This window comes from Mustela erminea, chromosome 3 (genome assembly GCF_009829155.1).
Source record: "Mustela erminea isolate mMusErm1 chromosome 3, mMusErm1.Pri, whole genome shotgun sequence".
Taxonomy (NCBI): Eukaryota; Metazoa; Chordata; class Mammalia; order Carnivora; family Mustelidae; genus Mustela; species Mustela erminea.
Window position 1 is genome coordinate 79233731 of NC_045616.1, and position 27173 is coordinate 79260903.

The 27173-nt window shown below is 34.4% G+C and overlaps 1 protein-coding gene across 2 annotated transcripts in view; it reads right to left on the minus strand.

The window, feature by feature from the left end:
* Positions 1-27173, minus strand: part of DDX4 (DEAD-box helicase 4) — a 74524-nt gene that overhangs the window by 26149 nt on the left and 21202 nt on the right. Inside the window, exons 4-7 of one of the 2 annotated variants that reach the window (XM_032336215.1) lie at positions 17872-17949; positions 13883-13960; positions 12224-12274; positions 8435-8494 (exon numbers count right to left, since the gene is read on the minus strand). In XM_032336215.1, the coding sequence (XP_032192106.1) occupies positions 8435-8494; positions 12224-12274; positions 13883-13960; positions 17872-17949 (267 nt within the window). The remainder of the gene's footprint in view (positions 1-8434; positions 8495-12223; positions 12275-13882; positions 13961-17871; positions 17950-27173) is intronic. The other variant, XM_032336216.1, reaches the window with a different exon arrangement.

Genomic DNA, 27173 nt, shown 5'->3' on the forward strand with positions numbered 1-27173 from the left:
AGTCCCAGCCTTCTATCCTATTGGATTTCCTCCATTGGTTAAGTTATACACTATAGCTTTTTTCTTTTTATGCTTCAATTTTACCATTTTTAAGAAATTCTGAAATTAGGTTCAATCTGTTCTCTTTCCCACTGAGCTGACAAAGAACTTAAGTCTTTTCATTTGCTAGTATTTTAGCTCTTTCTTATTTCTAAAACCCCTAAATTAATGATATTATTACTATCTTCTAAAATACTTATTTAGGTTTACCAATATGTTTACCAATTTTAAAATGTGTATTTATTTAGTTATGCTCATCATTGCTTCCTACATCTTTCTTGTTGCATTCAGTTTCCTTCTTCTTAATATACATAATTCAGTAGTTCTTTCCTCAGTGGCCTGACAGTACTCAACACCATCTTTATCTGAATGGTGTTATTTCTCTATGACACTTAAATTATCCTATAGTAGTTTTGATTAAGAATTATTCTCCATCAGGATTCTACATTCTACTCTATTATGTTCTCTACCTTTATTGAAAAATAAAAAAGTTCTGCAGTCAATCTTTTGTTCTTTTATAGATTTTCCTCTTTTAGCTCTAAATATTTTTAATCTTCATAATTCTGCAAATGTCAGTACACATATAAGACTGAATTTTTTAAATCTGCTCAAGATTCTTGTGCTCTCTCAACTCTGGAAAAGTTTCTCAACTATTCTCTGAATAGTTTTCCCTCCCTCTCCTCCTCCCATTTTCTCTGTTCTCAACTCAGGAGATATTAGACATATGTTGGAATAACAGAGCTTCTAATTCTATCTTCCATAACTATCAAACTGTTTCATGTTTTCCATTCCCAAATTTAGAGAATTTCCTCAGAACTATCTTTGGATTCACTAATTCCACTCATCTTTGTTTAATCTGTTTAATCGATTCATTATGCTTTTAATCACTACTGCTTTCTGTAAATTGTTTGGTTCCTTTTCAAAACTAGCTTCTCTAGTGAGCAAATGACTACAAAATGACTCAGTACCTCCAGTATCTACAGCTTAATAATTCCATACAGAGGAGAAACACAAACATTTAAATGAACATGCTCTTTTTTTTCCCATAGCTCATGCCAATTTCTAGTTATATAAGGAGCATAATAACTGGAGGTAAAAAGATCATGGAAGTTATACAGAAATAAAAGTCTGAATGATTTTCTACAGAAACTCTACATATCCTACATGGTGTTAAAAATAATTTGTTTTTAAATAAATAGGTTAAAAGGCTAAGTAAAACACTATGAAAGTTAAAATGAATGAACTAGAACTGTACTTTCAATATCTAAATCTTAAAAACATAGGAGAAAAAAAAGTCACAAAAAAGGGGAGGGAGATGGGTGTGCCTGGCTGGTTGAGTCAGTAGAGCATGCAACTCTTGACCTCAGAGTTTTAAGTCTAAGCCCCCCAATGGGTGTAGAGATTACTTAAAAATAAAATTTTTTTAAAAAATCACAAAAAGATAGGTATAATAAACTTTTATAAAAGTATGAATAAGAAGTATACGCTACACACCAATGTCTAAAAAAGTTACCTCTGGGGAAAAAGGATATATAAAACACAAAGGAAAGATGGGTCCTCTTAACAACTATGTAATTTTTTTTTTATATTTGAAGTATACATGAAAAAATGCTCCTGTTAAATTCAGGTAGTGGTATACAAGTGTTTGTAATAGAATATTCTGTGCTTTTCTGTGTTCTTGAAATATTTCAGAATTTACCACTTTAAATGTCACTTTTCATAAAATAACATTAATATATTTTTAAAGGTGACATTTGTCCTTCCATGAATTCTGCATTTCATAAGGGACAGCTGACAATCTCTTGCAGCCTTTTAAAGATGTCTGCTAACGATCTTCAGAAAGGAGTAAGTTTATAAATCACTTAAACTTTGTGTAAAAGAAACACGAACATCTTTTCTTCATTTAAAAAAGTACTTACCATAAATTTAGCGAGGTCACTCAACCTTCAATATATAAAATTCAATTGTATTTCTATATACTAGCAAACAAAATGAAAATTTTTAAATGATATGGATCACTGACATCAGCGAAAATGGCAAAGCAAGAAACTCCAAATTCTGCTCCTCCCAAAAAAATGCACAAAAATTGTCAGAATTAACATTTTCTAAAATGAAAATTAATCAAACTTGTGGTAACCCAGAGAATTTTTTTTTTAACCCAGAGAACAGTGAACTCTGTGGCATATTTCAACTTACTTCAGTCCCATCTCCTGGCAATTCCACTTCTAGGCATATATTCAAAAGATGTAAGGACTCAAACAGATAAATACATATGAATGTTCACAGAAGCATTATTCACAATAACCAAAGTAAGTAAAAACCCAAATGTTCATCAACAGATGAATGGATAAAATGTGGTATTATACATACAATGGATTCAGCTATAAAAGAAATGTACTTTGTTCAGATCACGTTACAACATGAATGAACACTGAAACCATTATGGTAAGTGAATTAAGGCAGACACAAAAGTGTCAATGTTGTATGATTCCACTTGATTGAAATATCTAAAATAGAGGCAAATTCAAAGAGAATATAGAATAGGGTTTACCAGGAATTCAGGGGGAGAAGATAAGGAGAAGTACTATATAATGGATATAGATTTCTGCTTTCAATTTTGGAAATGGAAAGTGGTGACAATTGCATAATACGGTAAATGTACTTAATGTCACTTAATTTTACAGTTAAATGTAATTAAAATGGCAAATTTTATGTCATAGTTATTTTGTCACAAAAAAAGAGTAGAAATTTTCTCAAATTTGATGAAAAATATAAATTCGCACATCCAAGAATCTTAACCAACTCCCAGCAGGACAAATTTAAAGAGATTTACACCTCTACCCTATCAATAATAAAACAAGAACAAATGGTGCAAAGACTAGATATTCACATGCAAAAGAATTATATTGGGGCCTTCCCTCACACCATATATAAAAATGAACTCAGAATGGATCAAAAAGCAGAATAAAATTATTAGAAGGAAACAGGTGAACATCTGAATGGCCTTTAATAGGCAAAAATTTTCTAGATATGACACCAAAAGCACAAACAAGAAATTTAAAAACAGATAAATCAGACAGCAACAAAATTTTTAAAATTCTGTGCTTCAGAGGACTCCATCAAGAAAATTAAAAGGCAATACAAAGAAAATATATCTGCAAATTGTCTATCCAATGGCCCATGTACCAAGACATGAAGAATTCTTTAAACAATAAAAAAAAACCTGCAGTTTTTTAAATAAGCCAATGATTTATATAGATCTTTCTCCAAAAAAAGATACACAAATAGCCAACACACATAGGAAAAGCTGTTCAACATAACAGCCATCAGGAAACCCAAAACAACAATGAGATACCATTTTCCACCCTCAAGGATCACAACCACCAAGAAGACACACAATAACGAAGATTGGTAAAGATACAGAGAAACCAGGACACTCATTCATTGCTGGAAGGAAGATAAATTGGTGCAATTGCTGTGGAAAACAATTTGGCAGTTTTACTCATAGGTATATGCACCAGAAAAATTAAAACATATGTTCACATAAAACTTATACACAAAGGTTGATAGCAGTATTAGTCATAATATCCCCAAAGTAGAAACAACCCAATAATCAATCAACTGATGAACAAACAGAATGTGATATAGTTACACAGGGAAATATTACTCAGCCATTACAAATAATTAAGTACCATCACATGCTACAACATGCTCAAACTGCAAGATCATTCTAAGTGAAAGACCACACAAAAGACCACATATTACATAATTCCATTTATATGAAGTGTCCAGAATCAGCAAATCCATAGCTACAGAAGGTCGATTAATGGTTGCCAAAGGATGGAGATGAGAAAGAAATGGGTTTGGCAGGGAAGAGACAAAGAAAATATTCAGGAATTAAATAGTGATGATGGGCATACAATACAGTGAATATATTTAAAACTACTCAAGTACATACTCAAAAATGGTGAAATCTATGTTGTATGAAGCATTCGATAAATAAAAAACATATGCAAGGGTGCCTGGGTGGCTCAGTCGTTAAGTGTCTGCCTTCAGCTCAGGTCATGATCCCAGGGTCCTGGGATCGAGACCCACATTGGGCTCTCTCTGCTCAGTGGGAAGCCTGCTTCTCCCATTCCCTCTTCCTGCATCTCTGCCTATTTGTGATCTGTGTCAAATAAGTAAATAAAATCTTTTAAAAATGCATCACAGAAATGGAACAAATAATTAAAATTTATATGAAACCAGAAAAGACCTCGAATAGCCAAAGGGATATTGAAAAAGAAAGCCAAAGTTGGTGGCATCACAATTCCAGACTTCAAGCTCTATTACAAAGCTGTCATCATCAAGACAGCATGGTACTAGCACAAAAACAGACACATAGATCAATGGAACAGAAGAGAGAGCCCAGAAATAGACCCTCAACTCTATGGTCAACTAATCTTCGACAAAGCAGGAAAGAATGTCCAATGGAAAAAAGACAGCCTCTTCAATAAATGGTGTTGGGAAAATTGGACAGCCACATGCAGAAAAATTAAATTGGACCATTTCCTTACACCACACACAAAAATAGACTCAAAATGGATGAAGGACCTCAATGTGAGAAAGGTATCCATCAAAATCCTTGAGGAGAACACAGGCAGCAACCTCTTCGACCTCAACCGCAGCAACATCTTCCTAGGAACATCGCCAAAGGCAAGGGAAGCAAGGGCAAAAATGAACTATTGGGATTTCATCAAGATCAAAAGCTTTTGCACAGCAAAGGAAACAGTTAACAAAATCAAAAGACAACTGACAGAATGGGAGAAGATATTTGCAAACGACATATCAGATAAAGGGCTAGTGTCCAAAATCTATAAAGAACTTTACAAACTCAACACCCAAAGAACAAATAATCCAATCAAGAAATGGGCAGAGGACATGAACAGACATTTCTGCAAAGAAGACATCCAGATGGCCAACAGACACATGAAAAAGTGCTCCATATCACTTGGCATCAGGGAAATACAAATCAAAACCACAATGAGATATCACCTCACACCAGTCAGAATGGCTAAAATCAACAAGTCAGGAAATGACAGATGCTGGCGAGGATGCGGAGAAAGGGGAACCCTCCTACACTGTTGGTGGGAATGCAAGCTCGTGCAACCACTCTGGAAAACAGCATGGAGGTTCCTCAAAATGTTGAAAATAGAACTGCCCTATGTCCCAGCAATTGCACTACTGGGTATTTACCCTAAAGATACAAACGTAGTGATCCAAAGGGGCACGTGCACCCGAATGTTTATAGCAGCAATGTCCACAATAGCCAAACTATGGAAAGAACCTAGATGTCCATCAACAGATGAATGGATCAAGAAGATGTGGTATATATACACAATGGAATACTATGCAGCCATCAAAAGAAAGGAAATCTTGCCATTTGCGACAACATGGATGGAACTAAGAGCGTATCATGCTTAGCGAAGTAAGTCAAGCGGAGAAAGACAACTATCATATGATCTCCCTGATATGAGGAAGTGGTGATGCAACATGGGGGCTTAAGTGGGTAGGAGAAGAATCAATGAAACAAGATGTTTTGGGAGGGAGACAAACCATAAGTGACTCTTAATCTCACAAAACAAACTGAGGGTTGCTGGGGGGAGGGGGTTGGGAGAAGGGGGGTGGGGTTATGGACATTGGGGAGGGTATGTGCTTTGGTGAGTGCTGTGAAGTGTGTAAACCTGGAGATTCACAGACCTGTACCCCTGGGGATAAAAATACATGTTTATAAAAAACAAAAAATTTAAAAAAATGCATCACAAAATATCAAATACAAAAAACCCAAAGTATCAAATGTTAATATAAATAAAGATGTGTAATGACTCTCCAGTGAAAACTGCAAAACATAGCTAGGAAAAACTAAAGACCTACTTAAACAGGGATATTCATGACTGAAAGGCTCAATATTGTAAAAATGATCATTCTCCTTAAAATAAATGGAATCCCCAAAATATGCCATTAGGTTTTTTCCAAAAAATTGATCAACCAATTCTAAAAATCACATGCAAATGCAAAGAACTAAAAACAACTGAGGTAATACTAAAGAACAATAAACTTGGAAGACTTACACTACCAGACATTAGGATCTATTATGAAATTGCAGTAATTCGGCTATACAGCAAAGGTGCAAAAATATAGAAACTGACCAATGGAAAGGAACCATGTCCAGGGACAGTTCCATACACACATTGTCATCTGTTTAGGACAAAGAAGGCCTGGTAGGACTGGAAAAGTCTTTTAGTAATTGATAAGGGATCAACTGGATACCCTTATGGGGAAAAAATGTACCATGATCCCTACATTACATCATATACCAAAAAAAAAAAAAAAAAAAAAAAGCCCAGATGAATTACAATATGAAAGTGCACACTAAAAAGATAAAAATTTAAAGGAAAAATATAAGAGTTTATCTTCATGACTTTAAAGTAAGCAAAGAGACTCCCAATATAAATGTTATCCAGGAGTTACTTTTACTATTTTTGCAAATTTTCTATAAGTTTTAAATCATTCACCAATGAAAAGGTAAAAATAGACACCCAAGAGAAAAGATGGCAAAAGAATGGAATCAGCACTATACAAAAGATGATGTACAAATATCCAGTAAACTTATGAAGCACTGGACATGTCATTAGTCCATCAAGGAAAGACATATTAAAACCACAGTAAGATAGACCACCACACACTCAGCAGAATGTTTAAACTCAAATAAAAAGAAAGTACAAGATGTTGGTGAGGATGTAGGAGTTATACCTTAGTATATCTATCTTGAAAACATTTCACAAGAGCTATTAAAGCAAAAAATATACAAAATCTATGAGGCATCAATTCTACTTCAGAATATATATCGATAACACCAAAGAATGTCCACAGCAACAGCTTCAAAATAGCCTAAAGCTGGAAGACATCCAAAGAACATCATTAGCTTAAGAGTAGAACCAAAGAGTCTATACAAGCAAAGGTAATAATCTACAACTGCAACCAACATTATGAATGCATCTCACAAACATATTAAGCAGAAGATGGACACAAAAGAGTATATTGCATGCTTCCAAGTACAAAAAGAAAATTAACCGATGCTGCTAAAAATCAAATTAGAAGTTAACCATGGGATGGGAGGGCTGTCAGCAAAAGAAAATGAGCATAAAAGGGACTTCTAGAGGTGCCAATAATTTCTATTTCTTGATCTGGATGCTTGTGAACACAGTAAACCCAGGTGTGTTCCGTTAGTGAAAAATCACTGAGCTATACAGGTACAACATATGCACATGTCTGGTGCTGTATCAAGTTACATTTTAATATAAACTTAAATATGCTTATATTTATGCATGCATGTCTGTTACTGACCACCATGTGCAAATTTCCTATCTTCAAATGTATACAACTAAAGAGAATAGCAATCAGGGATATGCAAAAATGACTGTTTCCCTGCTAGTCGTATAGCAAATAAGACAGGATCAAGCACATAGAGCAGCAACTGGCTTTTGACTGCCTCAATTAAGTATGAATTAGATTAATTTAAAGAAAATACTGAGAAAGATATTCACTGTTCTGCAGAAAACAACCAAAAATTTAAAACTAAGAGCAATGTTTTAAGAACATTAGTGTTAAAAATTGCTTATTAAGCGGGGGGAGCAATTCTAGAGGATGAGTCTGGCTTTTTCTTATAGCTAAATTTCCTCCCCATCATTACATGTCCCCCTGCAATTATCGTTAAAAAAACCAAAAACTTCAATTTATGAGACAAATAGCAAAACCTCCTTCACCACCAAATTCCTCCCCACCTCGCAGCCTTAACATTGCTATAGTGAAGTCCCCACAAGTCCTAATTGCACTAGGAAGGGCCTGGCATTCAATGGGCTAACTTTCTAATGGGTAAAAGAAAATTATGTTCCCAAATCACAGTAAAAACACTGATGTATCTGATTATCATATAGTTCCTAAGAATAAACTCTTATAAACAGATTTGCACATTGTTAACAATTTTATAAGTTCACTATGTTTTTTGTGGGTTTTACTGTTGCTATTTTAACATGTCTACCCACAGGTTACCAAGAATTAAGTAAGGTAATATTTATACCACCTAATCTCAACTTTATTAGAGGCGGGATTAGCACAGTATGGTTAGAGCACTGCCAGACCTTAACAAAAAGTCATCCACATTTTTTTCACTCTCTGACATATCCAAATATTCTATTCAGAGACAAAGACATCCCAGTTCATAGATGTTGTGACTGACCAGAACTCACAGTCCCTATTCTGTACTTTATAACACATTCTGGAGATCTTCAGGGGGAAAAAAATCCAGTGACATTAGAAAGCCTAAGTACAAATCATTCTAAAATGTGGTCCTTACCGCCTCTCTTGGAAAACCCTCTGCTCCGTGTTTGATTATCTTCACAGTCATTATTAGATTCTTGAATAAAAATTTAACATGTGAATAGCATCTAAATAATTAACTTTAAAGTTTTAATATCTAAAGAATAGCACTATCGCAGGATAAAGTAGTGAGAAAAATGAGTATTTTTAAGTTAAAATATGGACATTTTAAGTCTTCAAATAATTTTAGCAACAGAAATATAAAGACATTATTCAGTCAAATCCCTATACAAATCATTTAACATACCTAAATGTCCAATGTTAAGTGTATAATTGAGAATTCACTTATTTCTCAAGTGCTACATACAGGCCAAACAATAAGAATTTCATCAATATTGGTATGAATAAAAATGGTCTCAGAAATATCTAAACTATTAAAGTAGTCAAGTAGAAATAAATGTAGGCTATCAGCCACTAGAAATACATGACTATTCTTTTTATAATACTGTCAATATTTCTGTAATTTGCCTTTCTTACTGTATCTCAAACATTAGTGAGTTTTTTAAACATATGCAAATTTCCCCCCAATCATCCTAATGAAACAATTGGGGTATATCTTGGCTTTTCTGTTTTTACACTTGATCTTAGCCAAAAGGCCGAGAAGCGATTTTTAAGGATGTTATCAAGTAACATCATCAGTTTCTCAACAGTGGAATGCAAATCACTACACTGAAGGCTGCCTAAGAATTAGCTGGAAGGTTTGTTAAAAATAAATTCCTAGAAAAAAATTACATCAACCAATCAATCAATCAATCCAGCCCTAGAATCTACTTCCAGAGATTTTTATCTTGAAAGTAAAGAGTGAGAGCAACAAATGAATAATTTTTCAAAATTTAAAAATGTTACTAATATGACTTGAAGTAATAACTTCAAGCTTTCTAGAAGATTCCAATAAAGCCACATTTGGGAAATACAGAAATGATTTCAAGAGACCTTTGTACATGTCATTAAATGTTTAAAATTTGAGAACTTTAAGTCATAGTAATGATATCAAGGGCTAGACTGCTTAAAAGCTTTGAGTTAAGTTCCTGTACAAAAGTACTAATCTATTTAGCAACTAACCCAGAGCTCTTATTGCAGGCTCCTACTGAAATGAAGTCAATAACTACCAAATATTCCAATTCATTTAATATCAAGACAACTTTTCGGGAAGCAGGATTTAATACTACAGGTGAGCTTAATAGGAAGGAAAGAATTTTGAAAAGAAAGTTGGCCAGCCCTGGAATAATGAGGACAACTAACATTTACTGCCTTATGTAAGAAAAAGCTATAAATTAATTTGAGACCTGATAAGGACAAAGAGGTCTCCCATTAACTTTGTCCAGTTATTCCCCTAAAACAAACCTATATTTTGACCACACTGGGAATTAAAATGGCCTAATGATATTGGGAGAAGTTGGGTGATAAGGACAGCTACATTTGGAGAGGGGCAATGGAAACCCTCTGTACTATTTTTCTATTTTTTAACTTGTAATGAGTCTTATTTCAAAATATAGTTATTGAAAAAAATCTGTAGAGTTAGGAAATAAAGCCAAGCACCAACAAAAAAGAGATATTATCCAAAGATCAGCTACAACCATATTATATTATTACATAAAAATTAATTACAGAAAGTATGTAAAATATATATAACATGTATGAAGTATAAATATTTAAAAACATAAATATGATATATTAATTGAATATGTTAAACATATAGTAATAAATATATTAGATATATAATATATATTCATATAAATATATTACATGAAATTATTAATAATGAATAGTGGTAACACACATAGAATTCAGCATGGTCTAGCACTGTTCTAAAGGAGTAATATGTACTGACTTTTTAAATTTTCACAAAAACCTTGTGAAGAGGGCATTATCCTCTTTTATAAATAGAAAAAATGAAATACAGATGTTAAATATGCTTTTTCAAGGTAATACAACTGAGAAGAGGAGACTCTGGGTCTCAAATCTAGGGTGTCCAAATCCAAAATGAATGGTCCTTATCACTAACTATACCAGATGGAGGAAACTAGACTGCAGGGAAAATAACAACCACAAAAGATGCAATTTGTGTACAGAATAAAATCTTCTATCATGGTATCAAAATCTGTTCCTGGGCTTGCCAATAAAGCAAACCATTTTGGAGGGAAGTTCTCGCAAGTGCCATGGAAACTAGAACTTGTGCTCAAAAGTGCTCTCATCTACCACTGATAAGAGTCAACTGGGAAAGCAGGTCTTGGCTAAGCGAAAACGATCTTGAATATTCTTTTTTTTTTTTTTTTAAGATTTTATTTGTTTATTTGTCAGAGAGAGCACACACAAGCAGGTAGAGTGTCAGGTAGAGGCAGAGAGAGAAGCAGGCTCCCTGCTGAGCAAGAAGCCCGAGGACTCAATCCCAGGACGCTGGGATCATGACCTGAGCCGAGGGCAGTGGCCCAACTGACTAAGCCACACAGGCATCCCTTAACTGGTTTTAAAAAGGGAGATTAGGTAAAATAGAAATGGAAAAGAATACAAATGGTCTTTTTTTCTTCTGTTAAGTATTTGTCCTATGTTACATACATTTTCATTTGAATGAAATGAAAAAAAGCATAGAAAATCAGGAAGAAAGAGACTGAAAATAACTTAGGGAACAGTTTTATTAGATATATTAAAACTCCATCTAATTCAGAGACCTGTACCCACAATTCCAAAGGGTTTTAAGGTGATCAGTCTAGGCTTGGTTTTGATTTTTAGAATCATTGTTAAGAGTGCAATGAAACTAAGACTCAAATATTTAATGAAGATAGATGGCATTTACTGTTTACCATGAATGTGTCCGATATTAAATTTCTTAATTTCATGCATATTTTCATTAAGTCTGCCTAACCACCTATAATAGGGATGTCCTCCATTCTGCAGAATAGCAAACTGTGGCTATGAGAAACTAAGCAACTAGCTCCAAGTCATTCAACTAGGGGGTCACAGAGCAAGGACAGGAAACAAAGTCTGCAACTCCAAAGATTCCACAGATAAGGGCACCCCGGTGGCTTTGTTTGTTAAGCATCCAATTCTTGATTTCAGCTTAGGTCATGATCTCAGGGTTCTGAGACGTAGCCCTGAGTGGGCTCTGCACTGGGCATGGAGCCTGCCTAAGATTCTCTCTCTCTCTTTCCCTCTGCCCCTACCCTCTAACTCTCATAAAAAAGACTCCACCAATAAGTGATTATCAAACAAAAACCATCAGAGTCACCAGGAATGCTTTTTAAATACAGGTTCCAAGGCCTCACCCAAATCTGCTTCATCAGTTTCTTCTAGGAAAGCATTATTAATTATTGTAATCTATATTCTGGTAACATTACTCTATTCTCATCATCCTCTGTATTCCTCCAAACCAGTTTGTCAGTACCCGGACAGAAATATCTTGATTTTGGCACTCATCCACATTCTCATGAATCTTTTTCCACTGTCAAGAATTATATTTGTCTGAATAGGGACCTGCATGTCTCAAACTGCATGTATATATGGACATGGGAGTTTTGATTCTTGGCATGTTCTTTCCTTTATCCATTTTTTCTCAAGGTAGCAAACATTCAAAAGTTGTACCTCATAGATCAAGGTCAAACTAGGATGTCTGAGTTCTTGGTTACAACTCTGGAAACAGGTGCTTTATCAAACTGGGTTCAAATAAATTAGAACTGAAAAAGACTATGACACTTAATCTTAGTTTCTCTTTAGCATGTACACCGAACATTAAATTTTAAAAGGCCTCTACAAAAAACACTGAACTTACCTCTCCAGAAATCAGAGCTATCACCTTCTTCAAACTTGTTATTTGAAAAACCTATACGAAATAGAAAATTAAACTTGCAAATTCATGAAAACAATTACCTGTACCTCTGTGGTAAATCAAACAAAAACCAAAGGGATTACCAGCTCTGATACCCCCTTAAAATAAAATAAACCACACAGAGCTATATATACATATACTGAATGAAAACTCACACAAGTTGCATTCTGACTTCTGCCTTGTGTCAATTAACTAAGGTAAAAGGTCCAATCAATGTTATACTACCTCAGATATCACATATATATAGATGGTCAGAAAAGCAGTATATATCAACATAAGCACTATATACTTCCTATTCAAAAGATCCAAGTTTTTATTTATTTTTTTTATTTTTTAAAAAGATTTTATTTATTTATTTGAGAAAGAGACAGTGAGAGAGAGCATGAGCAAGGAGAGGGTCAGAGGGAGAAGCAGACTCCCCTTGAGCTGGGAGCCCAATGCAGGACTCGATCCGGGAACTCCAGGATCATGACCTGAGCCGAAGGCAGTCGTCCAACCAACTGAGCCACCCAGGCGTCCCAAGATCCAAGTTTTTAAAACCTTATATATTAACTCAATCTCTTCAACTGCCAGAGGACAATGCAACTAAATTATAATCCAATATCCAATAATTTTTCCCATTTCAGTAATAAGGAAATTATTCCAACATTTTTTGTTTATAAAATTTTTTATATTTTTCATTTAGCTTTGCTTTCAAATTTCTCATATAATAAAAACCCATATCTAGATTTGTGTGTCTCTAGAGCATACAGATACATCACTAAAATTAATTTTAAAAGCATTCATCAATCATAATTCACAAAATTTTAAAATAGTGAATCTTAATAAAATTGTCTTTAGTGCAAAGATATTCAGGGATTAATATCCATTAAAATTAAAGGTCACTGTAATATGGCTGTCGATCAGTATTTAAGCTAAATTATAAAATATTAAATATATTAAATCCTGGCAATACAGACTAATCAATTAGTATCTGAAATGTTAAATTTATATGCAGAATGTATACATAAAGTCACTTAGTATCTCAGGTTCAAAAAATATAACATCCCTTTTTAGCAGAGAAATTTAATACACAATTATGAAACAAAAGTAAGTGCCCAGTAGCCTCAATATATGATTAGATGATAAAAAGGATTTTCCTTGAAAAGATATATCATTTCAAAATAAACACAATCTGTACAGAAAGAGTTTTATACCATGAAACTTAAGTTTTGAGTTATTTAGTTCATTTCAGAATTTGCAATCTTTCAAGTTGGTTCAGAAAAGGATTATATTCTCTCCACTGTCCTCCACGACTGCTCCTTCCCTCCATTCTAACCTTCTTGACTGCTGGGTTTCCAAAATGCTTTGGAAGTCTTCAACCTACACATTACTGGTCTTGATCTTAAATTCTGTTCCAGTTCTGATACACAGTTTTTAAAGAAAAAAAGAACTTCAAAGCTTCTACTGGTTCTTTGCTCAACAAGGTGGAGATTCAAATTTACCTTTGGAAGTATAGAAGATGGATCTCTTGTTGGAGAGCCCAGGGCAAGGGAACCTTGAGTACAGAAATAAACTAGGGTTCACTCAAACTATGATTCTAAGATACCATAAGCAGTTTACCTCTGTTTCCAAAACTCTTTCCAACTCCAAAACCACCCATTGTGGATGTATTCTCTCTTTTATTAGATTCGCCAGCATCTGAAAATGTTCAGATAGAGTTAAAACTCTTTAAAACATAAAATTGATTGTGTCATCAAAATCTAGGTATTAAACAAATCTTTGGGATTACTTAAAAATAAAATCTTTTAAAAAGTCGGGGGAGATGGGGCATCTGGTGGCTCGGTGGGTTAAGCGTCTGCCTTCAGCTCAGGTCGTGATCCCAGGGTCCTGGGATTGAGCCCCGCACTGGGCTCCCTGCCTGGTGGGGAGCCTGCCTCCTCCTCTCTCTCTCTCTGTCTGCCTCTCTGCCTACTTGTGATCTCTCTCTGACAAATAAATAAATAAAATATTTAAAAATAAATAAATAAATAAAAAGTCGGGGGGAGGGCACCTGACTGGCTCAGCTGGTAAAGCACACGATTCTTTTTTTTTTTTTTAAAGATTTATTTATTTATTTGACAGACAGAGATCACAAGTAGGCAGAGAGGCAGACAGAGAGAGAGGAGGAAGCAGGCTTCCTGCTGAGCAGAGAGCCTGATGCAGGGCTCTATCCCAGGACCCTGAGACTATGACCTGAGCCGAAGGCAGAGGCTTAACCCACTGAGCCACCCAGGCGCCCCAGAGCATGCAATTCTTGATCTCAGGGTGGTAAATTCAAGCCCTGTGCTCAGTGTAGAGATTACTTAAAAATAAAAATTTTATTTATTTATTTATTTTTTAATGATTTTATTTATTTATTTGACAGAGAGAGATCACAAGCAGGCAGAGAGGCAGGCAGAGAGAGAGAGAGAGGAGGAAGCAGGCTCCCTGCTGAGCAGAGAGCCCGATGCGGGACTCGATCCCAGGCCCCTGAGATCATGACCTGAGCCGAAGGCAGCGGCTTAACCCACTGAGCCACCCAGGCACCCAAAAATAAAAATTTTAAATGAAAGAATGAATCTCTGACATAAAGAGACATCAAGGATGGGGGATAAAGAAGGACAGGAACTTAAAAAGATAAAATCTCCTGCAACTTCTATTTAAACATTCTTGAATTTTAAAAATAAAAATTCTTGAATTATAATACCAACATAAAAACATAAACATACTATTGGTGAAATACAGCTTTCTACTAGTTTTTATTTTACTAGTGACCTGTTATCAGGAAATTCAACTCTGTGATGTTCTGTATATTGAAACCTCACCCTGAATAGAGCCAGCTATTAATGCGCCAGTATCAAAGTCCTGCTATTGAAAATTTCATACTCTTGTCCTGTTTTTTAATTACTTATTACTTACTCATTTTGTTAGCATTTAAAGTTCTCTCAATCTTTCCACTTTTAAAACTCAGTTTAGGATGGAACTACATAATAAAAAAATAAAAGCTGCAATTACCACTCCCTTAGTCACATCTCCACCCCTCCAGGGTCTTTCCTCATGTTATCCTTGTGAGCTTTACCTCCAACTACACAACACTGAGCACCTAACACTTTAATTCACACCAAACAACTTCCCATATTCCACATTGTGAACTTCTAATATTTTCTACATTCCTACACACTGTTCCTTAAGCATGGCATTCCCTACTTTCCTATCAAAATTCTTTTCACTCTTCAAAACCCCAGTTCAAAGGCTATCTCCTCTATGAAGTCTTTCAGACCTCCAATCACAATCAATCCTTCTTCCACATTCCCACAGCACACTCTATTTCTTTCCATGTGTTTCTCTACCACTAGAGTTAAGAATTTTGAGAGCAGAGTTGGTATGGCAAGAAGCATGGCTATTTAAAACAAAAAAATGGAACAAAAGACAGTCAAAATGACATAAACTGCCACTTTAAACTATCACTAGAAAAAATTAAAGCATTATCTTGTGGTCTTCATAAATTGTGTCTTATCTAACTGAATAATATCCTAGTATAAGGCAGTAAAATGATCTGCAAAGCTCCTAAAACCATGTGCAAAACTGTATATCAGCAATTATCTCATATTTTCATCAAATTCTAAAGATGTGTGTGAGATTCAAGAAGTTAAAACTATTTAGATCATAGTTCACAGAACATGAAAAGTGATTAATATTACATTTTAAGAATTAAGAGTCAATTTCAAAAATAAACTACTAGCTATGAAAGCTCTGAGAAAAAATATCAGATTGAAACTAAAAATTACATTAACAATAATGGAAGGGAGTTACATTCATGGGTCTATGAATTTCCAAGATTATATATAGTACAATGATAACTTTTTAAAGTATCAACATTCAACCAAGAGTTTTGATCAGAAATTTAATGTGTTTTTCAACATAACACATATGGGATTAACAATGTGTCGTAAAATCTGTTTCAGTGATGATTTTTTCATTTTAAAAACCCTTTATTCGGAGATACAGGCTTCCAGTTACAGAATGAATAAATCACACAGATAAAAGATACAGTAAAGAAAATATAGTCATTAGTGTTGTTAATAATGTGGTATGGTGACAGATGGTAGCTACATTTGTGGTGAGCACAACATAATCTATAGAGTTGTGAAATAGCTATGCCATATAGCTGAAACTAATGTAACATTGTGTGTCAACTACACTTCATTTAAAAAAAAAAGAAGAAAAAAGCATCTTCAATTCATGTAAAACTTTAACAAGATTTACGAATATATGCTCTGAATTTGAAAATTAAAATATTGCTAATTAATTTAAAACATTTCTCAGGGCCTGGGTGGCTCACTAGGTTAAATATCCCACTCTTGACTTCAGCTCAGGTCATGATCTCAGGGTTTTGAGATGGAGCCCCATGTGAGATTCCTTGCTCAGCAGGGAGTCTGTTTCTCCCCGTCTCTGCCACTCGCCCTGCTCCTGTGAACCCACTTGCTCTTGCTCCTTCTCTCTCAAATAAATAAAATCTTAAAAAACACATGCATCTATAGATCCACGTCTGTGTTAACTGAATCTAAACAAGAAATTAAGTTTTCCAAGTATCAAAGGAAATACTACACATCAACCTTTATTGTCTCCAATGAATAAAAATACCTAGAAGTAAAATCTTCCAATTAACATCTAATGAATTCAAGATTAAGTGTTACATGTACTTAAAACTACCAATTAGCCTTAACTTATACTTCCTATTAAAGAAATAAATGACTGGGGCGCCTGGGTGGCTCAGTGGGTTAAGCCTCTGCCTTTGGCTCAGGTCATGATCCCAGGGGCCTGGGATCGAGTCCCGCATTGGGCTCTCTGCTCAGCAGGGAGCCTGCTTCTCCTCATCTCTCTCTCTGTCTGTCTCTCTGCCTATTTGTGATCTCTCTCTCTGTCAAATAAATAAATAAAATCTTTAAAAAAAAGTTTAAAAAAAAAAAAGAAAGAAAGAAATGACTATATGTATTTTTAAATAAACTGGTGGTTCTAATATTTTATGGCACTATAGTAAAACATAAAGCAAAATACTTTCAGTATTTTATTATTAAATTAAAAAATGGACTATAGGAAGGTATTTCACTATATCATTATCTGTCAAATCAAGTACTGGTTGTTCTAAAAATAAGAAGTTCCAAGTTTGGGGAAAAAACCTGGTAATACTAATAAACTAACAGAAATGCTTCCATACTTCCTTTTCTTGAGAACTAAAAACTTCAAAAAGAGATCCTTCTCACCCAGATCTCTGAAGCTTTTACAAACATTCCTTCTATGCCAATTACTGAATATCAATAATCAATATTAAGAAGTAAATCTGTAAAGCAACTATTTTTAACCAATCTATTTAACCCATCTATTTTATCAATTTAACTATTTGAAACTACTATCCCAGGAAAGGAAAAAGCAAAAAGAGAATTGCTAATTGAAAAAAATGATACTCATTATTTCAAAGTCTACTGTGCAGTGCAATATAACAAATATAGCTTTGCACTAAACAGTCATAACAGTCTCTATTCTTTCCACCATTCAAATTGATAAGATTAAGGAAAGACAAAGATATTTACCTCTGTTTCCCATACTCCTCCCAGAGGCAAATCCGCTTCTCATGAAATGATCTCTTCGAGAAGGTCCATCATCCATTTCTAAATCAAGTAACAATTTGAAGCAAGTCAAAATAAGTACCTTGCTGGTACACAAACTTTTAACCTTTTCAATATACCACCTCCCATGACAAAGGAAGAATTCTATAAATTGGTAAGAAAGACAAATAGCCTAGTAGCCTACCTAAGGAAGTTCTCCAAGAGAAAAATAAAGGGTGACTAAACCTTACTCAATAAAACAAAATGTGAATCAAAGGAAGGAGATAGTTTTTTCAACCATATGACTAACTGCAAAACAGTTTTAAGTTTGCTAATACCAAAAACAGCTAAGAACATCGGGAAACAAGCCCAAATCATATACTATAATGAAGCTACAAACTAGATCTTGATCCTAGCTTTGAAAGAATATATTTGAAAGTACATTAATTGTCATAGAGAAACTAAATCAGTACTTATATCTCTGCATCAAGCCTAGATATAGTTTTACACATGAGTTCTATCAAACTCTCAAAGAACGAATCATTTCGATGACATATAATCCTCCCAGGAAACAAAAAGAGGAATTATTACCCAATTCATTCCACCAAGTCAACCTGACTTCAACATGTCGAGGATTGAAGAAAATATCTCTTAATCAAAAGTGGATATAAAATCTCCATAACAGTTATTAGCAAAACAAACCCAATCAAAAATTAAATAGATAAAACATTATGACCAATGAGGTTAAGTCCAGAATGCAAGGGTATTTTAACATCACAACATCTTAAAAAGGTAATTTATAACATTAACATATCAAAAAGAAAAAAAAACTATCTCCATAGATAAAAAGTACATGAAATAACCCAACACGATTTATGACTTAAAAACATACACTTAGGGGTGCCTGGGTGGCTCAGTAGGTTAAGTGTCTGCCTTTAGCTCAGGTTATGATCCCAGGGTTCTAGGACTTAGCATGAGGCTCCGTGCTCAGCAGGAAGCCTGCTTCTCCCTCTCCCTCTGCCTGCCACTTGCCCATTTGTGCTCTCCCTCTGTCAAATAAATAAATAAAATCTTTAAAAAAAAAAAAAGAAAAAAACATATACTTAGCAAACAAAGTGACATTCATGCAGCTCTGCTAATACTAGCAAAAGGGAAACAACTCAAACATACATCAAGAAGTGAATAAAAATATGTGGCATAGTTGCACAAGAGAGTATCACATATATTGTGCTCTATACTTTATTATGTAGTATTATATATATTGCATATGTGTAGTATATTCATACAAGAGAGTACAATTATAAATAGACCAAAACAACTGGCTGGCAACATGGATAAACTTTAAAAACAACACTGGATGAAAAATTTAAATCGCAAAGACTATAAATAGTAAGATACCAGTTTTATAAAACTCAAAGAAGCAAACTTAAACGCAGTGTTTGGGGAGATATACATATGTAATACGTTAACAAAGAAAGGAAAACAATGTAGGATAGGAATTCGACAGGAGAGAACTGGAAAAGCGTATATAAGTTATATAACAGTAATAGTAATGTTTTTAAACAGGTGATCATTCAAAATATTTATTAAGATTTATAATTTGCATATGCCATTTTAAATACAGTATTTTTATGAAAATGTCTTCAATAAAGATTCAACAAAGTCACAAGGTAACAAGTATTCTTTGAATTTTTAACTCTAACTAGTTGCCCACATAGTTAACACAGTAAAAGAAGACTTACTAAGTAAAGAAAAGTGCAAAAAAATATTTAACCAACAATCCCTCTTCTGTATGTTCCCCTTCTTTCCTGATTCTGGCATCACAGTTCACATGTGTTTCACAGTTCACATGTGTAGCCTTTCTTGCTGAGGTTATACATTTCATCAGGTAACCAAAAGGTTGCTGAATTTCAGGCAGTAGTAACCAAGTTAAGTTCAAATGCTCTCAGATCACACAAAGTTCAAAGACAAGAAAGATTTACTCAAATTCTAACTGCTTCAACATTAGAGGGATTCCACATGGAAGTACCAGTTACAGTAGCACTAAAAAGTTGCTAGCTTTTGGCACACAGTAAACAGAAAAGCAAAGGTGATATTAAAAGGACAAGGACATGGCCAGAAAAATTAGCAATTCTCTAAATACTAACTTCTAATGTTTGCCAGGCTCTCCCCAAATATATAAGATGAGAACAGCCATGCTTCAGCTGGCTCAAATTTTAAAGCTATGCTGTATAATACTACCATCCATACTACCCATATGTGGCCATTTTTTTTTTCATATGTGGCCATTTAAAATCAAAATTAAGTTAATTAAAATAAGCAAAATCAAAACTTCATTTCCTCAGTTGTACTCATTAGTCACATTTCAAGTGTACCCTGTGGCTATATTAGCCAGTGCAATTAAAAAATATTTCCATCATTGCAGAGAGTTCTAATGAAAGCACTGGTCTTAGACTGGTAGTTCCCAACCTGTGGCACAAAGACATCAATGGAAAAGGAGTATGCTTCCATCTTGAGTCAACTTATAAAGCCAACTTCAGTACAGTGGTACTCAAATACATAAGAAAGTAACATATTTAAGACACTGCAAGCTCTTAAGAGTCAACAGGAATTGTTTTACCCTCAAGTAACAAACTAAAATACCCTTTACTCAATTAATTGAAATCCCTATATATGCTTCCCAGGATTTCTTCTCTTTTAACATTTATATTATTTCACCACTACTGATTTTTTTCTCTCTCTCTTCAACTGCTATAATTTCAAGTAACTCTTCATCTAACCCATGTTGTACTTAACATCCACATGATACATGTCCATTTGGTTACTATAGTATCTAGATCCATACTTCTCCCAAATTCTATGACAAAAACCCAATTACTAAGACAGAAGGCCAAAAATTTAAATTACCGTAGAAATAAGTGTGGGGGAGGCAAAAGGATAGATGATTTCCTAATAATGGGGAGCCTGGGTGGCTCAGTGTGTTGGGCCTCTGCCTTCAGCTCGAGTCAATATCTCAGGGTCCTGGGATTGAGCCTGCATTGGGCTCTCTGCTTGGTGAAGAGCCTGCTTCTCCCTCTCCCTCTGCCTGCCTCTATACCTACTTGTGATCTCTTTCTGTCAAATAAATTTTTTTTTAAATCTTAAAAAAAATGATTTCCTAGTAAGAACATGGAATCTTGTGTTCTGAAACCTCACTCAAGTCAAGCAAACATAATTAAATATGTACAAGCTATACTGTATTATGCCTATTGGTAAAGAAAGGGTCACAAAGTATGAAAGCTTTGTAAGCACTGTGACTGCTTAACTAAAATGCCTATGATGCTGTATCACACAAGCCTTAACCACACTTGGTATTGAGAATGAAAACCTGATATGGTTATATTCCTATATGGCTTCGCCTATTTTAATAAATTTCCAACCATGTCTGGAAAGAAAAGCAAGTTCTCATTATATATATTTTCTTTCCCCAACAGTTACAGGACTTGTTTGGCAAAATAAAATAAAGTGCAACAGATCTAATCAAACAATACAAAGTACTGTCTCCTTCTGCAAAAGCATTCTTTACAAATTCTTTACAAAATGACTTTATATGTATCACCTCATTTGATCTTTATCCTTATAACAACCCTGTTGGGAATCAGGATAGATGTTGCCAATTGCTTTTAGAAAAAAATGAAATGAAGTAAAAATCACAAAATAACACAATCTGCAGGTGCTACGTCTAGAAGGCAGGATTTCCATCTCAAAACTGTCCTCAACTATACCCATTCCAAAAATAATTTAAATTACTGGAACTAAAAGCAGACAGAAAAAAAGAGAAACAGAGAGAGTATGCTAACACCCAAAAAGAAAAACTTAAGATTCACGTAGTTTATTACTGTCAAAGTAAAATTAGTTGACAACTGAAACAAGTAGTCAAATTCAAGACAGGTAATTGTTATCAGATGTGCACAAGAAAATTATCACTTGAGGACCATAAATACCAGGCACTATGCTATGTTAGACCTTTATATGTATTAACTAGCTTATTTAACACTTAAACATAAAAAGTATTATCCTCATTTTAAAAATGAGAAAACAAATAGTTTAGAGAACCTAGCCAACTTCACCAAGGTCATCCAGCCAGCATGAAGACTGGACTTCAATTTGAACTCAATTATCAGACTTAAAGACCTACGTATTGAAGACCTGTACACATTCTGTACAGTAAAACTGTGAGAGGCACCTTGCCATCTCCAGATGGTAAATTAGAGGACAAGTTGAAAATAATTTTGGAAAACACCCTATTAGTCATTCAAATTTGAAAAGTAAAACAGAGGACAGATACAAATATCTTTAGGGCTTACAGAAAATAGCATGTAAAAATTTTGAAAAGCTCAAGGTAGAATCTAAATATGATGGTCCAAAAATAGAAGGGTCTAATAAAGAATTAACCTATCCTTTCTTCTTTGCTATTAGCATATAGTTAAGAGGAAATAGGCAATTACTTTCTTTAATTTTTTTAATTCATTATAGGGCTTGCTGCTCTCACTTTCATGAATTTAATGATATGCCATCACTGAGTTTTATCAGTTCAATCCCCATTATAATAAATACACAGTAAGAAAAATATTGGTAAAGAAGTCCATGATACTAATAAATGATAAAATACAGATATTGTTCTTTAGTGCTCTGAAGCCTATCAAAAGAAATAAAATGAAACTCCATTTAAAATGAAATTAATGAAAGCAATTCCCACTAAATGACCAAAGAATACATCCCACATATAATCACATTTGGACCAGATCCAGGAAGGAGGAGCAAATTTTGAATAACTTAAAAGAAACCCACATATTTAATCACCAAGCAAAAGAACAAAGGACTATGGGACTTCACTATGAGCTCTAGTCCTCCTGTAATCTTACAACTTGCCTCCAAAGTGATCTGCTTAACCCAAGGTAAAAAGGGTAAGGAATGATAAAGACTTGGTGGCAAAAAGTTCTGAAACTACTTCTCAGTATTTAGGGCTCCCCGTTTCCTAATGTCTAATCCCCTTCATTATCCCAAGTAACTCAAAGACTAAACATTTATAAATCATCAGTGTTCAGTCTTCCAAACAGATAATGTAATTATGAAAGTAATGTGCAAAAAAATTGCCTGGGAATCTTATTAAAATGTAGACTGTAATCCAGCAGAGTTCTGGGTAGACCATTAGAGTCTGCAGTTCTTTTTTTTTTTTTCCTCATTTGAGAGTGGGAAAGCCCACACAAGTGGGCCGGGGGCAGGGCAGAGGGAGAGGGAGAAGCAGACTCCCCACTGATCAAGGAAGGCGGGCAAAGGGCTCTATCCCATGATTCTAAGATCATGACCTTAGCCAAACTCATGCTCAACCAAATGAGCCACCCAGGCACCCCTAGACTCTGCATTTCTAAGAAATTCACAGGTGACATTGATGCTACTTGTCTGTCAACCACATTCCAAGTAACAAGATTCTTACATCCACCAAAAGACATACCAGAAAAATATGCATAACAGAAATGTTCAAAATAGGAAAACTACCCACATGCCCATTAATACAACTTATGGTACAGCTGGAATACTATATATCTATAAATAACCTATAACTACTTCTAATAACATGGAGAGAAGCTTGAATACAAGGGAATATAATGTATAGTTTCATTTTGTATGATTCCTATTTATAGGAAAAATTAATCTAGATTTCTAGAAATTAGAAGAGCAGTTACTCCTAGTCAGAGTGATAGTGCCTTAAAGGAAGACATACAGGGGTTTTTAGAGTTCCACTAATGTTTTGTTTCCTGATTTGGTGTATTCAGCTTGTTCAAATTCAGTGAGCTATACATTTATGATTTATATCTTACTTAAAAATACTGAATGTGTGTGTGTACACTATGGTGCAAAAAAAGTTTTTTCTTTTTAAAAAAAGAAGAATCTGGCCTAGACACATATAAGGACAAAGGCAACTAAACTTGTAATAAGCAGGTAATTTCCATGTTCTAGAGCTTATTTTTTAAAAAAAGATGAAAGGCATAAAACCAAAATTGAATTAGGACAACACAAGGAAAAAAAAAAAAGAGGGCAATCTTTCTTAGTTTAAAAGTGCTAAATAACACCCGTGCTGGGCAGAGCATAATGTAGAGTTGTTGAATCACTACATTGTACACTGTCACACTGTGTGTCAACTATACTCAAATTAAAAAAAAAAAAATTTTTTTAATTTTTTTTTAAAAATAAAAAAATAAATAAAAGTGCTAAATAGGGGAGTCTGGTTGGCTCTGCCAATTAAGCATCTCACTCTTGATTTCAGCTCAGATCATGATCTCAGGGTCGTGAGACTGGGCTCAGCACTGAGTGAGAAGCCTGCTTGAGATTTTCTCTCACCCTCTCCCTCTGCACCTCATCATCCCACCCCTGCTTGTACACGTCCTTTCTAAAAAACAAAAAGAGACAGGGAGAAAAAAAGATCTGTCTCCTTTAAAAAAAGGGGGCTAAACAAAGCATTTCATTTCATTGAATATTGCAATAAAACAGCTATTCAGGGTTTATCCTAGGAACACAAAGTTAGTTCAAGTTTAAAGAATTCTACTTATATCACTACACTAAAAGATTTAAAGGAGACAAGAAAAGTCAGTATTTCAAAAAAAAAAAAAAGGCATTTGTTAACATTCAACTGTCCTTTTTTTTCTTTTTTAATTGAGACAAAGGGGAGGAGCGGCAAAGGGAGAAGTCAGGGGGAGAGAGAGAGAGACTCTCAAGCAGGCTCTCCACTGAGCACAAAGCCTGACATGGGGCTCAGTCTCATGACCCTGAGATCATGACCTTAGCCCAAACCAAGAGTGGGACACTTAACCAATTGAGCCACCCAGGCACCCCTCAAGTGCCTTTTCTAAACAAAACTAGTATTTGAGCAGAAATGGAAAGAAACTTCCCATTGCTTTAAGACAAAAAAAAAAAAAGAGAACAAAATTTTGTGAGGTGAAATTTTCATCACATATCAATAAAGAAAAGAGAATATTTAACAGATGGTGCTGGGAAAACTGGATCATAAAATCGAGCCCTGTATCCAGCTCCACTGGGAGTCTGCTTCAGATTCTTTTTCTCCCTCTCCCTCTGCCCCTCCCCACTGCTTGCATGCAAGTCTGCTCTAAAAATAAATAAATCTTTTTTAAAAATGGTTAAACAGGGAAAATGTATTCAACTTGATAAAGACAATCTACAAAAAACCCACAGCTAATATCATATTTAATAGTGAGAAACTCAAAGTTTTTCAACTAAAATCAAGTACAAGTCAAAGATGTGCCCTTTCATCACCCTTTTCAATATCATACTACAAGTGTAGCTAAAGTAATAAGGCCAGAAAAGAAAATGAAGGGAACACATATTGGGAGAGAAGAAATAAAACTGTCTTGTTTCATAAATGACTTGATCGTCTATGTAGAAAATCCAAAATAATGACAAAAAACTCCTGGAACTAATACGCAGTTATAACAAAGATCCAGGATACCAAATTAATATATAAAATCAACTGCTTTCTTGTATATCAGTAACATAAATTGACTTTGAAAATAAAAACACATTACCATTTATATTAACACTCAAAAAAATGAAACAGGCGGATATAAATATATAAAATATATAGACGATCTATATGAGGATACTATAAAACTCTCAGGAACAAATCCAAGAATTAAATAAATGGAAAGATATTTCACATTCATAGACAGGAAAACTATTGTCAAGATGTCAATTCTTTCCCAATTGATGTCTAGATTCAATGCTAACCCAATCAAAATCCTAGCAAGTTATTCTGTAGATAGTGACCAACTGATTCTAAAGTTTATGTGGAGAGTTTACATTCTATACCTAGAATAGCCAATATTGAAGGAGAAGAACAAAGTTGGATGACTGACACTATGCAACTTCAATAATATTACAAAGCTATAGTGATCAAGACAGTGTAGTATTAACAAAAGAATAATCAATAAAACAGACTGAAGAACCAAGAAATACCCATATAAATATGGTCAACTGATCTTCGACAAAGTAGCAAAGGCAATACAACAGAGCAAACACAGTCTTTTCAAAAAATGGTGTTAGAACTAAACATCCACACGAGGGGGGATTAAAGAGCCTAAAACCAACCTTACACCCTTCACAAAAATTAGCTCAAAATGGATCACAAATCTAAATGTACATGAAAACTACAAAACTCCCAGAAGATAACAAAGTAGAAAACCTAGGTGACTTTGCTTATGGAGATAACTTTTTAGATGAACACCAAATGCATGATCTATTAAATAAATAATTGATTAGCTAAACTTCACTGGTTAAAAACTTCTGCTCTGCTAAAATCTTAAAAAATAATAATAAAAAAAACCGGGGTTGGGGGGAGCACCTGGTGGCTCAGTCAGTTAGGCAACTGATTTTTTATTTCAGCTCAGGTCATTATTTCAGGGCAGTTTTATCCAGCCCAGTATCAAGTTCCACTTTCAGCATGGAGTCTGCCTGTCCTTCTTCCTCTGCTCCTCCCATTGCTCTTGCATGCTCTCTCTCTCAAATAAGTAAATAAATAGAATCTTAAAAAACAAAACAAAACAAAAAGCTTCTGCTCTGCAAAAGGCAATGTCAAAAGAATGAGAAAACAAGCCACACCCCAGGAGAAAATATTTGCATAAGACACATCCTATAAAGGACTATTAACCTGAACATACAAGGAACTCTTAAAACTCAACAATAAGAAAACAAACCTAATTTAAAAATGGGTCCAAAGCTTTAAAAGACACAACAGAGAAATGCAAATTAAAACAATAAGGTACCACTACACACCTTTCTGAATGGCCAAAATTCATAACACTTGACAATACAGAATACTAGCAAGAATGTATAGCAACAGAAATCCTTACTTATTTCTGATGGGAATGTACATTTACATGTACATTTACAAAAGTAAACCTACTCCTATCATATCATCCAGCAAGCATGTTCCTTGGTATTTACCCAAAGGAGATGAAAACTTATATTCACACAAAAACCTGCACACAGATGTGTTTCTAGCAGTTTTATTTCTAATCACCAAAACTTGGAGGCAGCCAAGATGTCTTTCAATAGGTAAATGAATTAAAAACTGTGTTATATCCAGACAACAGCATATTATTCACTGCTTTAAAAAAAAAGAAAAAGAAAAAGAAAAAGAAAAAGAAAAACTGGGCACCTGTGGCTCAGTTGGTTAAACAACTGCCTCCAGCTCAGGTCATGATCCCGGAGTCCTGGGATCGAGTTCTGCATTC